At 46.2% G+C, this 14,773-nt stretch overlaps 1 protein-coding gene across 1 annotated transcript in view; it reads left to right on the top strand.

The window, feature by feature from the left end:
- Nucleotides 1-4,649: 4,649 nt before the first annotated feature.
- The window catches only part of GRM2 (glutamate metabotropic receptor 2), a 40,940-nt gene continuing 30,816 nt past the window's right edge, over nucleotides 4,650-14,773 (top strand). The window contains exon 1 of the mRNA XM_035108061.2: nucleotides 4,650-5,126. Coding sequence (XP_034963952.2) covers nucleotides 4,650-5,126 — 477 coding nt within the window. The remainder of the gene's footprint in view (nucleotides 5,127-14,773) is intronic.

Raw genomic sequence — 14,773 nt, 5'->3', positions numbered from 1 at the left:
ATTGGAACTTTATTTGTTCAATTCTTCCACACAGAATCCAGGAACCTGTTCTCGCCCCCTGTGAGTTTCTGCTGTAAATGTTTAATCAACTGCAATTATGATAAACACATTTGTACCGCAAGACAAAAAGTGATAATAAGTTTAAAGTGCTATAAGTGGGCTAATAGCAGTGACTGATCTCGGGCAGCTTTATAACTCCTGTCAAAAACCATTGGACTTAAGGCACATGACTTTATGATGCCTTGTAGCTATAGCATGACTTCAATATCACTGTTACGTGGCCAACTATTAGGATTCATGCACTTTTATCTTTTGCCCCATGCTTACTAGGTAGGCACAGATCCAGGCCCTTCATCTGTGTCTCTGTTTTTCAGGGACAGTCCCAGATTTACAGAAGCCATCCCGTTTTCTAATGTGATTTGCTCTGATTCAGCAGTAGACTGTGGGTTTTCCCAGGGAAAGCGGCAGGACAAAAGAGAAACCTCTGAGACCTGTGCCTAGAAATCACGGGGCGAGCTCTCAGTGTTGCCAAGTGTCTTTTGTTCCATCAGGATTTGCAAGAACAGGCTAAAGTTTACACTCTCTCCAGGATGGGGATGGGAAAGAATTTTGGTTCAGTTCAGATTTTAATTTAATTTCAATTTGTTTCAATTTGGTTTGGTCCACTACCTAATTTGCACTTCCTCACACAATACGCAGACCAAAATACTGTACAACTATCCTTTGAAATTCACACCCTTACTTCTGGGTATGTCATCATTATAACTTCAGTTTATCCCTTGCTGTTTCTGCCTAGGAATTTGTCGTCGTTGTCGTCCCCCCCCCCTTTATGCTGTGTTCTGATCCTCACATTTTGCACTACTGTATGCTTGGGAAGAAAAGGGAAGAGAAATGCAAGGAGAGAAGTGGAGGGAAGCAGCTATGGTTTTTGAGTGTCAAACCCTGGCTAGTGTTTCCTTCTTGTCAGTCTGCCCTCATCCACAGACGCTTGGTCACGAGGGGAGACTGATGGACCAGGGGAGCAGGACGTGGTGTGAATTTTAACCAGCTTTTAAAAAAAACAAAGGAAACAAACAACCTTTATTTCCTCCAGCAACAGAATCATGCAAAGCATCAGTCAAGCCATATATGGTTTTGGCAAGCAAGAGAATTTTGGTCCAGAATGGCTTGGAGTCCAATTCCCAAGAGATGCTATGAGGCACTCACACCCGATAAACTTGGCACCTTTGACACAGCTCCTAGTGCAAAGCACAAAGAAAAGAGATGGTTTGACCAAAAGGCAGCCAGACTTCTCCCTTTAGGAATTCTCATTTTTACACATGCACACATGTCCCTACCTGGCTTTAGATGTTTTGACAGTGGGCACTATAGGTGGAAAGTCAAAATGACAGCCTCTTTCATAGCTTCCCTTTCTCATGCACACTTTTCAAACAGACACTCATAAAGAGTATGGAATCGTTCAAGAGGAGTGGGGTGATTCTTTATCTTTCTTTCTTTCTCACTATGCCTCCCCTTGTCTCCAGCACAGTGTATTTGCTACTTGCAAATTTTGCAGAGAAAACACTACCCACTGAACAGCATTGCCCTAGGAAGGCACCTACAGCTGCTAAATGTTAAATCTGGCCCTGCACACATGAACACGCCCTGCCTCCCTATCTCCTGGTTGCCATGGTGACAAGGAATCCTGGGGAGTTCTATGCCAGAGGTTTCTTCATGTTAAATGGGGGGGGGGGTGCAGGGAGGAAATCTGCAGTCTTAAAATGCAGAACAGTACAAAGCTGTGCTACTCATCTCGTTCTGTGGATTACTGAAATAATGGACATTCTGGAACAAAGGTGTACTCTGCAGGGTTGTATACTTTAAAAAGCAAGACTTGACATGCGGCAAGGGGCTAGAGATGTCACCTGGCCAATTTCCCCTCCTCACCTCTTTGTTTTATATCTTCATCAGTGGCACTGTGGGTTAAACCACCGAGCCTAGGGCTTGCCGATCAGAAGGTCGGTGGTTCGAACCCCCGCGACGGGGCGAGCTCCCATTGCTCGGTCCCAGCTCCTGCCAACCTTGCAGTTCGAAAGCACATCAAAGTGCAAGTAGATAAATAGGTACCGCTACAGCAGGAAGGTAAACGGTGTTTCCGTTTGCTGCTCTGGTTCGCCAGAAGCAGCTTTGTCATGCTGGCCACATAACCTGGAAGCTGTACGCCGGCTCCCTCGGCCAATAACGCGAGATGAGCGCTGCAACCCCAGAGTCGGCCACGACTGGACCTAATGGTCAGGGGTCCCTTTACCTTTTACAGTGGTAAAAGGGATTTTTTTTTAGTTGCCTGCAGAGATTCCAGTCATCCAAGAAACAGTTGTCCAGCCTATGTTTAGTCATCCCAAAATATTATAATAATAATAATAATAATAATAATAATAATAATTCATTATTTATACCCCGCCCATCTGGCTGGGTTTCCCCCGCCACTCTGGGAAGCTTCCAACAGAATATTAAAATACAATAATCTACTGAACATTAAAAGCTTCCCTAAACAACATTTCCCCTTCTTGTTTTTATAAAAGAAACATTGCGTATTATGTCGAGTTGTGCTATTTAATTCTTACAAGATGTCATAAAATGCTAACCACTTAGCTCCTTTAAACACAATACCAGAGAAATTGGTCGTGGTTTGCAGGTCATTGGCCTCCAGTCTTGTTTTCTGAAGCACTTACTATTTTGGCCATGTTGGAGCCCATGTGCGTGCCTCTGAAAACCAGCTGCTGGAAGTCACAGGAGGGGAGGGGAGTGCTGCTCTTGCACCCAGGTTCATCTTAGAGGCTTCTCACAGGCATCTGGTTGGCGACTGGGGGGGGCAGGATGTTGGACTAGAAGGGGCACTGGCCTGATCAGGGTTTTTTCTGATGTTCTTATGGGGAATAAAGGATTCCCTTAGAGGAGTGAAATAGGAGGATAGAATGTTTAAAAAATGGGACAGAGAATATTATTCTGTCAGCAGCAGAGAGAAAGGAGAGGCAAAGATGGAAAGACTTTGGGGTACTGGCCATCATTTTCAACCATTCTGATGTAGCAGGAAATGAGGTCCCTGTGGCTCCGCCTCTTCCCCCCTCCATCCCTTCAATGTTCCTAGCATCCCTTCTTCCAACTCCCAAACAAAGGCAGGGAGGGCTACTTGGCACATTTTGGAGCAAGTGAAGGAATTCACATTAATCCATTAAAGAAGAATAGTCCCCAAAATATAATAAAATCTAGAACTGGAGTTTTCCTTTGTGGTTCTGTGAAGATGCCAGGGGTCACCAACATGGCGCCCAGTTGGCGTGCTTATATCTCCCATGATGGTGCCCACAAACGGTCTCAGTGAATATCACCTTAAAAATCCACAATATCTGAGAGACAGTTTGTTCTTGCTGCTGCTCAGCTCCTGTTTGCAGACGCTCAGCCTCTTCTGCACTGAACACATCCACAATCTGCTGGAGGACAGGACGGAGAAGAGGTGCTGAGAACGTCTCTCTGTGTGAAAGTGCTTTGGTGGCTAATGTAGGTGCTTCCCCCCCCCCCCCGATGTGGAGGCATGCCTGCAACATTTTGTGGTCCTCTCCTTCTGCCCTTTTAGATGTGGCAGACATGCCCCCCCCAGCAGCCATTTGGGGGCTGAAATGTTGGTGAACCCTGTTCTAGTCTGCCCACTGTGTTCCATCCCAGCACTCTATTCTGAAGCAAGGAATCCTCCTTTGAAATAAGCATTAATTCTTCAAAATAAGGGATGCTGATAACAAATTACATTAAACCAAGGGATACTAGTATACAGGTGGATGCTTTTCAAAATGCTGCGTTCTTTTACACACACACACACACACACTATAGATATAGATATATAGATATATCGTACGTATAAAAATTATGAACAGTTGTATAGAAGTGGGGTTTTGTTTGTCTTTTATTGTAACTAATATAGTTTATAGTGTTTCCCTGGTTAGCCTTGTAACTCTTGAGAAATTCGAATGAATGAATGAATGAATGGACATAAGGTATCTATTTTCTCCTAGTAGCCAGCCTGTGTAAACAATGAAATAAGGCTTGGAATCCTAGTTGTGCCTGAGGACCATATTTCCTGAGGCTTGCCTGTGCTCAGCGGAAAAGCTGGTGCCTGCTTATCCTAAGCAAATACCATTTTCTTAGTAGGGAGCTACCTTGAGTATATGCTGTGAAGTGACTGTAAAAGTGATGATATTTATAGTAATCAGTAGTGCCACATTTGTGGCACCATAAAACTAAAGATCCAGAACTTAAAGGATATCTCCACCAGGCCTTCCATGCTGTAACTAATTATCTCCCCTCTTTTTCCTGTCTCTTTCTCTGTCTCCCACATGTTGTTGTGTCTTTCTTTCTCCAAAGGGGCTGATAGGAAGCACAACTCCCAGCAGCAATTGCTTCTGTTTGGCTATATTTGGACATCACAATATAATTGTTTATTCACCTAAGGCTGAAGATTCCTCGCGGCAGGATGGCCATTGGACGCTGCTGTTGAATTAAAGGTGTTTCAGAGACACAACTGCCCACAACCAATGGTAGGCCATCTGACACCTTTGCTCTGACCAGGGGGGTCTCCTTGTGGCTTGGAAAGGTGCTTGCTGCCCTCTTCAGGCAGTGCAATGGCATCCTCTGCCACCCTATGGATTCTGCTGGTCTATCCTGTTGTGTGCCACACCAGCATTCATAGCCAGAGCCCTGGATACAGTGTGGCAGCCAAGAAGGAGATCAGCTTGGAAGGCGACCTGGTTATTGGGGGCCTGTTCCCAGTCCACGAGAAAGGAAATCCTACAGAGGAGTGTGGCAAGATCAATGAACATCGTGGCATCCAGCGCCTTGAAGCTATGCTCTTTGCCCTAGATGAGATCAACAAGAACCAGCAGCTTCTGCCAGGCATCACCCTGGGAGCTCACATCCTAGACACCTGTTCCAAGGACACCTATGCCCTAGAACAATCGCTGGATTTTGTGCGTGCCTCCCTCACCCGAGTGGATGGCTCTGAGCACATCTGCCCTGATGGGTCCTATGCCATCCATGATGATGTACCTACAGCTATCACAGGGGTTATCGGAGGTTCCTACAGTGACGTCTCCATTCAGGTACCATTTGCAAACAGGAGAGAGCTGGTGGGAATGCGGAGTGTGGTGCTTAGAATCGGGGTGATGTGTCTGGGGCCTTAAATTAGGGGTAAAAAGAATGAGTGCAGATGGAAGAAGCCACTTCTAGGAATTTGCTCATGGGATAAAAGGGCTTGGAAAATGGATGGTTACTTGAGAAGTCTATGGTTGTGGCTATAGAATACAACTGTGAAACTAGGAATCAAGTCATTAAGTGGCTTCCTTTCAGTGAATTAAGGTAGCATAGTGGTTTCCATGAGCTTAATAAGTGGCCCTAAGGCAAGCCAATATTGTTCTGCCAGTTCCAAGCCAAGCCTCGACACCTGGTATTCTTGGGCAGCTGCTGAGGCCCCTGTAGGGCTTCTCTTGGTGCTTGCTTTCGGCCTGCCACACTGAGTAGCTGGGTTTGGGAAGCTGCTGCTTAAATATTTCTGCAATGCCCTGGCATTCTGGGTCATTCTGGGAAATTTTTAAAGCTTTCCTGGGTTGGAGAAGGCATTACTGTAGAAAAGGGTTCACTAGTTAGTTTGATGTAAGGATGATGAGACAATGTTTGTAAAGTGCTTCGGTCATTATCAATTTAGCTATCGCTATCTGGTTTTAATTCAGAATCAGTAGTCAGAAAATAAAAAGCAATACCATGTTGGCATCACGAGATCCCCCTTTCTACAGTGTTCTGTAATGAATGTCCTAAGAAGTGAAGGGGCTCTGCGTTCAGCAGACTAAGGGTACTACACACTTATTTGGAAGCCCCATGGAACTCAGTGTGTCAGATTGTTCTGTAGATCATGCAGTAGATACAGCAAGAGAATAAGGTGGCATCAGAAGAATTTGTTCCCATGCTGCTAAGCACAGGACAGAGCAGAAGCTTCCCATGATTACATAGGGAAGACATAGTAAGCATAGCCATGCGTTTAAGGACTTTATCTTATGTTGAAAGACTGTTGCATATTCAAGTGGATCATAGCTCTGCAAAACCAAATTGCTCTCCACATGTCAGAGTCTTCTGCTACAAAATGCCTCATATTTTGGAATGATAATAATAATAATAATAATAATAATAATAATAATAATAATAATAATAAATTTTTATTTATACCCCGCCCTCCCCAGCCAAGGCCAGGCTCAGAGCGGCTAACACCAAATATAAAACAACTAGTTAAAATACAATTCAACAAGACTAAATACATTAAAATTAAAAATGCAGCCTCGTACAAAAGGGGAAAAGAAAGGGGAAATGGGGGAGGGGATCAGGTTGGCTCCAGGCCAAATGCCAAGCGGAACAACTCTGTCTTACAGGCCCTGCAGAAAGAAATCAGGTCCCACAGCGCCCTGGTCTCAGGAGACAGAGCGTTCCACCAGGTCGGGGCCAGTGTTGAGAAGGCCCTGGTTCTAGTTGAGGCTAGTCTGATGCTTCTCTATAAACTATCGCCAGAACTGCAACTCTAGGCAATGCATTCTTACAATGGGAATCAATTGGGGCCCTATAGATTTCAAAGGCCCTCCATACTATTGTACAGAACCAAGGAAAGATGAGAAGTGGGATGAGGCTCCTGGGATGAGATGATAGGAGGTCACGTTATTCTAATATCAGATATATGCTCACCTTGGAAGTGAGAACAGAGAACAGGCAGGGTATATTTGCGAAAACATAGCTGATGGCCATTGGGGATAGTATTTTTCATACATTTTGCAGCAGGCTCAGTTATCTGAGCGAGCCTTTGTGTGCAAGGGCGTACCCACCATGCGGCAAGTTAGGGCAGCTGCCCTACTCTAGAAGCAGGGCTGGTGGGCAGAGGCGGAGCACAGCCCGGCGGAGCGCGAGTTCGCCATTCCCGCCGCACCGCGCCGCACCCTCCCTCCAGCTCCCCGGCGCGCCCTCAGGCAAGGCCAAGCGCGGCGGGGAACCAGGGAGCGCGGCGCAGTGGGCGGGAACGCTGAACTCGCGCTCCGCTGGGCTGGGCTCCGCCTCCGCCCACCAGCCCTGCTGCTAGGGAGGGGCACAGCCCGGCGGAGCGTGAGTTCGCCGTTCCCGCCCGCCGCGCTGCGCCCTCCCTCCAGCTCCCCGTCGTGCCCTCTGGCAAGGCCAAGCGCGGCGGGGAACCAGAGAGCGCGGCGCGGCGGGCGGGAACGCTGAACTCGCGCTCCGCTGGGCTGGGCTCCGCCTCCGCCTACCAGCCCTGCTGCTAGGGAGGGGCACAGCCCGGCGGAGCGCGAGTTCGCCGTTCCCGCCCACTTTGTGGCCCCTCCCCTTCCGTGCCTTGGCCCCTCCCCTTGCCCCCCCCTAGTTTTGATCCTGGGTACGCCCATGTTTGTGTGCCCAGGATTTGTGGGTGTTTCCAAACACCCTGCCATTGCTTTATTGTGATGCTTCCTGAGGTGCAGTGAACATGGTAATCACAGCCTGACTCACACACCTGTACGAGAGACAGAGTGACCTTTTTATAGCCCACCCTGACCGCCACCTCTGCCTTCGGGTTCATCCCTCCCGACAAAAGCTCTGCCTGATTCTAGGCTTCCTAACGCAGGGACCGTATCCCAGAGCATCCGTGTGACAGAGTAATTAGCTGCTGCTCCTGAGAAGCCCTAAGGATGTATTAATGCTATAATTAATGTAAATTAATATATCATTATCACGTACAGAGCCCATTGCCAGGAGAGAAAGAGGGAGAGAGCTAGCTATCTCATTTGCAGAGAGAGGACGAGCCTGTTGCCAGGGCTTTGCTCATAGATGTCTCTGGCCCAATTCCCCAAAAGCAGAGCAGGAAGGAAGGAATAGATGCCACTCCAAGCCAGGCTTGCAGCCTTCTGAGGGAGACTTGCCTTGCATTCAGCAAACTAGCAGTTTGAAGAGGGTCTTGCCTTGGCGATGCCAGTGCAAATTAGTTCTGTCTTTTCTCCTGTAGCTTGCAGCTCCTGCTGCTGTGCTCTGCTGCCTCATGCTATGTTTGCCTCAGTCACAGATTTGACCCCAATTCCTGTGGGTAGGAAGACCACAGGATCCCTCTGAAGACACCTGAGACCATGGCCATCTGCCACTTAATTTCAGGAGCTTCCCTACAGATATGCCAAGCCAAACTCCTCCTCCCTCCTTCCCTAGTCAAATGCCACTAAGAATGCATTGCTGGAGCTGGGCTTTTGGTGGATGGAGCCGAAGAAACAAGAAACACTTGCAAGAAGAGGGTTTCTATTTAGCAGGGTCAGTGGCAGCACTCTGCAACTGCCAGGGCTCCCAGAACCTTGGCACTGCTGAATCATCATCATCATCATCATCATCATCATCATATATTTATACCCCAGCCACTCTGGCATCTCACAACAGAATATTAAAAACACGATAAAACATCAAACATTAAAAACATCCCTAAACAAGGCTGCCTTCAGATGTCTTCTAAAAGTCAGATAATTGTTTATTTCCTTGACATGTGATGGGAGGGCATTCCCCAGGGTAGGCGCCACTTCTCACAGTGAGGGAACTGCCAGAAGGCCCTCGGAGCTGGACCTAAGTGTCCGGGCAGAACGATGGGGGTGGACACGCTCCTTCAGGTATACTGGGCCAAGGCAGTTTAGGGCTTTAAAGGTCAGCACCAACGCCTTAGCTGCCAAGTATCCCGTTTTTCGCAGGAAAACCCCGGATTTTAATCCATTTCCCGCTGTTCTCCAAAATGGAGAAAAATTCCGGAAATCCCCCCAGATTTCCTACCTGCCAGGGAGCCTCCATTTTGGGTGCTGCTCTTCTCATGTGTGGGCACCGGAAATCTGGCAGAGCGGCATCGGAAGTCGCTTCTACGCATGCCCGGCAGCCATCTTGGTGATGGCCGCTGGCGCGCATGCCGCGCTGCTGCTGATCCTGCATTTTTCAGCGGGAGACTTGGCAGGTATGACCAACACTGAAGACTGGTCTGGGCACCCCTTAATTCCCCCTCCTCTGGCCTGGCACTCTAAGCACTGCCCATTGGCTAGATCAGAGGACACTTTCCCCAGGACCCACTGACATCAGGTGTCCTGATATTTTGAGGAGGTAGCAAGTGAATTCAAAGTAAATCCTCACAGTGTTTTTTGGGGAAGTGGTTGTGCACTGGCATTCCACCATATAACTGCCCTGAAAGTCACAGAAGATCCTATGACTTGACTGCTGCTCCAGGCTATGAAGCTGGGTTGCTTTCTGAAGCTGCTGAGCTGTGGTTTGTGAACAGCATCCGTTTTATGCTACATCTGCCTCCCTCCTTCACCCTATTTTCAAGCAGAGTATCACATGACTCCTCTGCCTTCCTGCTACTTTGAAGTGCCAACAGTGGGAGTTGAAGAGTGGGAGACTCAGACATGCTTCTTCCCATCCACCCCTACTCCCCATACAGTTTATTGCTCCATGCCAAATGTATTTGGCAGACTCTCTGGATCACACCCACACATGCCCATACCACCATTTCTTTTCCTTTCAAGGGAAGTCCCTTTGAACCAGGCACTTGCCAAATTGCAAAAAAAGAGGGACAGAAATCACACACACCTTTTAAGGGAGGAGAAGGTATAACTGAAAAAAAGAAAGATGTGTGGGTGGGAAACAAAGAAGAGGGGTGATAAACAGTGGGGGAAATAGTATCCGCACCATACGTTTAAAGCACATTTAATGGCACACACATTTAGCACACATGGCTTCCCCCTAAGAATCATGGGAACTGTAGTTTACCCGTCAGAGGGCAACCATTCCCAACACCCTTAACAAACCACAGTTCCTAGAATTCTTTGAAAAAAGCCATGTGCGCTAAATGGACTTTAAATGTACAGCGTGTGGATGTTGCTTAAAATAAAGGAATGAAGCAAGAAAACCAGTAGGAAGTAAAAAAAAAGAAAAAGAAAGAACAATGAAAGACAGAAGAGGCTGAGCCGAGAAGGTGCAGAAAGCGGCAGTTAGATCTAATTAAGGGGAACAGGGCATGAAGGAAATAAAAGGGGGGCATCTTTTTTCCCTTCCTCATGGTCTGATGGTGTCGCGCTGGCCATGGGCAGACAAAGAAAGCAGGATGCAACATTCAGAAAGATAACCAGCTAAGCCGGCTAGATGGCTGTGTTTTTATTAAAGAAATCATTAGCTAAACTGACAGCCCAAAAGGTGGGTAAATAGCAAAGCAGGACAAGGAGTTATACAAAGTGAGCGAGGGACAGTTGGTGAGATAATTAGGGAGCTTATTAAAAAGATCCACAGATAATTTGGCTACAGAACCCTCTCCGCAGAGTTCTGCACTTGCGACAAGAACACAAAGACGTTTTATTAATAATTCTGGGTTCTTCTCACTGGCTGCTGTCCCCTGTGGTTTGTGTCCCCTCCAGGCTGGAGGAGACCGGAGTGCTCTCTCTGCCTCTGATTCTCTCCCTGAATCCCCCAGGACTGGCACAGAAAGCTACAGATTTGATCCAGCTGAGACACTGTGTGTCTAAAGCAGGCACTGGATTAACACCTTCCCTGCTTCTCTCCAGCCCTCTTTGCTTCCCAAGAGTGGTTTGGGCAAAGGCTGTATGAAAGGGAAAGGCTCGCTTACGGCTGTGGAGCGCAGGCCCTCTCAGGGTTTCAAAGAGGCCTGGACCCCATCCAGCTTTTGAGACCTCTGCTCAGAATAAAAATTAAAAATGGTGAGTCTGTATGCAAACAGAAAAACACACACAACTACTCAACAACCAAAAGCCGCTTCCTTTCTTGTTTCAAACCCAGTGCAAGAAATAAAATTGATCTGCAAGACAGCACATCTGAGAACTAAATATACAAGTTGAATGGGAGAAATTTGTACATTGAAACTCCTCAGATTCTCCAGTATTTAGGCTGCAATCCTAACTCCACTTATTTGGGATCAAGCCCCACTGAATTGAGTGGAACTTATTTCAGAGTAGACATGGTTAAGATTGCACTAGCCATGTTGTGGGAATTGCATTTTTTAAAACATGGTTTGTGGGGTGGGACCTTTTAAAGGGGAAATTTAGGACTGCCCAGCAGTATTTAATTGATTACCATTTGCCTGCAAAGCATGCACCACTGTAACACACATTTTCCCCATGTCTGTATACATGCTTTCTTGTTCAGAGTCACATTTTATGACATTTAGAAGCCTGCATGGAGTGGGAGAAATCATCAGAACTGGGACTTTGGCAGCACTAATGCAAAGGAGTTTATAGAAAAGCTTCACATAAGAGACGTCTTGAAACAGGGCAACAAAGCTTTATTTGGAGTGAGGGATATAAAAAACAAGAAGTTGTCCCAGAGCCACACAGTACAACAGGCCTACAAGCCTCAGCTCACAGTCTTCTTCATACACAGACTACATAAGATTCTAGAACAACCACTTTTAATGCTATTTAAAGAAATACAGTGGTACCTTGGTTTACGAACTTAATCCGTTCTGGAAATCCGTTCTTAAACCGAAACCGTTCTTAAACCAAGGCACGCTTTCCCTAATGAGGCCTCCCGCTGCCAGTGCACCTTCAGATTCCATTCTTAGACCAAGGTAAAGTTCTCAAACCAAGACGCTATTTCCGGTTTTGCGGAGTTTGTAAACCGAATCGTTCTTAAACCGGACTGTTCTTAAACCGAGGTACCACTGTAGTGGCCTAACACAAAATGACTGCAACCTCTGAAAGAGCAGAAAAAGAAGAGAGACAGGAATATAAAATTGTACAAATAATCGTGTTTTCCCCCATATTATCTTTAGTAATAATAAATGATACTAATAATGATGACTATGCTTCTGCACTGTGCTTCCCTCACCCCGCAACAACTTGGGAGCAATTCCTGTACCCTGCTGTGGGGCAGACAGCAGGAAAAAAGATGCCTCTGTACTTGGCTTCCACCCCAAAAGAACAACAACTTTGGAACAATTCCTGCTATGGGGTATGCAGCAGGAACAGGGAAGAGTTGCCATATCCTCCCTTACCCTCACCCCGCCACCACACACACACACATTCAAGAAGTCTGCCAACTGCTCCACATGGCTGGTAGGCAGCAAAGCAAGCACAGTATTTCCCATGCTTCTTCCTCCTCTCTCTCTCTCTCTCTCTCTCTCTCTCTCTCTCTCTCTCTCTCTCTCTCGTTTCATACTTGTTTGATGTAGCTGGCAGGTAGCAAAAGAAACACAATAAACACAACAACGCACCTGTCAATCCCCTTGCTTTTCCCACTCTCTGTCCTGTTTTCCAGTCACTCCTCAGTGGGGAGATTAGGTGCCTATTGTTTGCTCCGCAAGACCAGCAAAGCAAATAGGAGGTGAATAAGTCCCAATACTTCTTCTCTCCCACTCACCTCCCATTATGAAAAAGCCCACCCATAGGCAGTAAACTGTTTCTGCCCTCTTTTTTCAAGGAGCCCATCCATGGACAAAGCCCTCTCAGCTCTTTTCTATCCTTCACAATCCATTTCTGTCCCTTCTTCATATTTTTTTTAAAAAAGTTTGTTGCCTCTCCTGTGTCTTAGATACTTACACTATTAGTCTACAGTTAGAATAGTTGCTTAAACAGTATCACTCTTCTCTGCTTCCAGTTTTGGCTAGAGTGGTAAGTTTTGCATTTTATCTACAGCTGTATTCTCGTTCAATCCATCCTATCCATTTATCCTTCAGAGTCTTGACTATTATAATTCCTTCACTAATTACCTAGGCAATTATACTTCCACCATTGCCGCAAGTGTGCCCAGGCGACATTATTCACTCATTGGCTTTTTACAAAAATGTTATGGTCATTTTGAACCTTAAAACAGGAAAAAACTTGGATCTACCTATCCAAAATTTGGTAGGGTTAATCGCTTGGCTGGCTATATGTACCTGGGGGAGGGGGCTCAGAATTTTACAGCTGTTCTGTTTTTCCTAATATTGTGAAGGTCTCCCAAACCAATCTGAGGTGAATGTAGCCCCAGTAAAAAGCACCAGAACGGGTTCTGAAGTCAAGTGAGGGGAGAGTTCATGTAGCTCTAGTGCTTCTCCTTGTCTGCATCCCCAAAAAGGTCTGTGCAATGAGGGAAGGGGGAAAGGAGAGCTTCCCATTCTCTTCCTCTTCAAACGGCCTTCCAGGCAACAAAATGTGGTGAACACCATCAGTTCTTCACTGTGGTTTGTTGTTGTTGTTGTTGTTGTTGTTGTTGTTGTTGTTGTTGTTGTTGTTGTCCCAAAAAAAGGAAAGCAAATGGCAGAAGGGCCTGCCCCTGACTCCAAGCTACCACTTTGGCTCACAGAATGATCCAGCACAAACTTCCTGCCACAGAGGAAGGTGGGATATTACTTCACAATCATAATATTAGGGGAGTAGGCCTTCTGCTGAGTCATTACCATTTAAAATTCTTTAATATAACTATATCTGTATCAGTTAAACAAAATTTTAAAAGCAATTTGCCAAATCACGTTTCTTACTTCCTTAAATGTTCTAAATTGTGAATGTTGCATTTCGGTCCATTGTGCATAAAAACAAGTTGCAGAACTTAACAAATGCCGAATCTGAGGCCTCCTTTGAGCTTGATGCCCTCCTGGCCCTGCTCTGATAGTCCCTGGTGTGGTGTGCATATGTTTAAGCACACACACACACACACACACACAGAGAGAGAGAGAGAGAGAGAGAGAGAGAGAGAGAGAGAGAGAGAGAGAGAGAGAGAGAGAGAGAGAGAGACTTGTGGTATCTTCTTTTGCTTGCCTCATGTCATGATAGAACTAATTAAACTAACAAACTGACCCCCAAACTACCCTTCCAGTGGGCAGCAGTTCTTCCTTTCGCATTGTCATGGTGATCCAAGCAACAGTAGTCAGCACAGCAAAAGGATTGCAATTTGGGGTCAGAGGAGGACAAGCAGCCAGCATTGTAGTAAAGTGTTGCCTCTGTGGCACAGCTTCTACCGGTATATGATTCCTAATATGGCTGCCGTGAGGAACATCAATCCCCCAAGATGTTGCTGGATGCCAACTCCCAACAGCTCTGGTCAACATGACCAAAGGCCAGGGATGATGGGATATGTAGTTCAATAACAGCAGGTTAGAGGGTGGGGGCACAGGTTCATCATCCGTGCTGTCAAGGGATGTTAGCTTGGTGGAGGGTACATAGCTTCGTGGCAGAGCACATGTTTTCATGCAGGCTAGCCCAAAATTCAGTTCTCAGTACCTCCAGTTAAAAATGATCGAGTAGGATGTGATGTGAGAGTCTAGAAAGCCAGTTCCCGTCCCCTGGATGAGCAAACTGGGCAATTTTTCTGACCTGGTATAAGATAGCTTCCAATGTTCCTAGATGTTTGCACGTGAAAATATGTCAGAATGGTTCATCCATGCAGTATTCTGAGTGACGACTACACAATGAACATCATAACGTCTCAATTCATAGATTGCCATGGGGTATGCTGCATGTGAACGACCCATTTAAACTCTTTTACACATTTTTGCCCAGAAGAAACATCCCAAAAAGCTGTCCAGTGGAAGCCAAACATTACATTGGAAATGACTCCATGTACTGTATGTGAGAAGCTATTTATGCATTGTAAACTATTTTTATTATTCTTGTAACTATCAAGTTGCAATAAAAAGAGATTCTGACTAAACATCAGGAAGAACTTTGTTGTGACAGCAAGAGCCGTTCAACAGTAGAACAGATTCCCTCAGGAAGTGGTGAATTCT

This window comes from Zootoca vivipara, chromosome 2 (assembly GCF_963506605.1).
Source record: "Zootoca vivipara chromosome 2, rZooViv1.1, whole genome shotgun sequence".
Classification (NCBI taxonomy): domain Eukaryota; kingdom Metazoa; phylum Chordata; class Lepidosauria; order Squamata; family Lacertidae; genus Zootoca; species Zootoca vivipara.
Note: the sequence above shows the minus strand (reverse complement) of the source record. Positions and strands in the feature narration are given on the sequence as shown.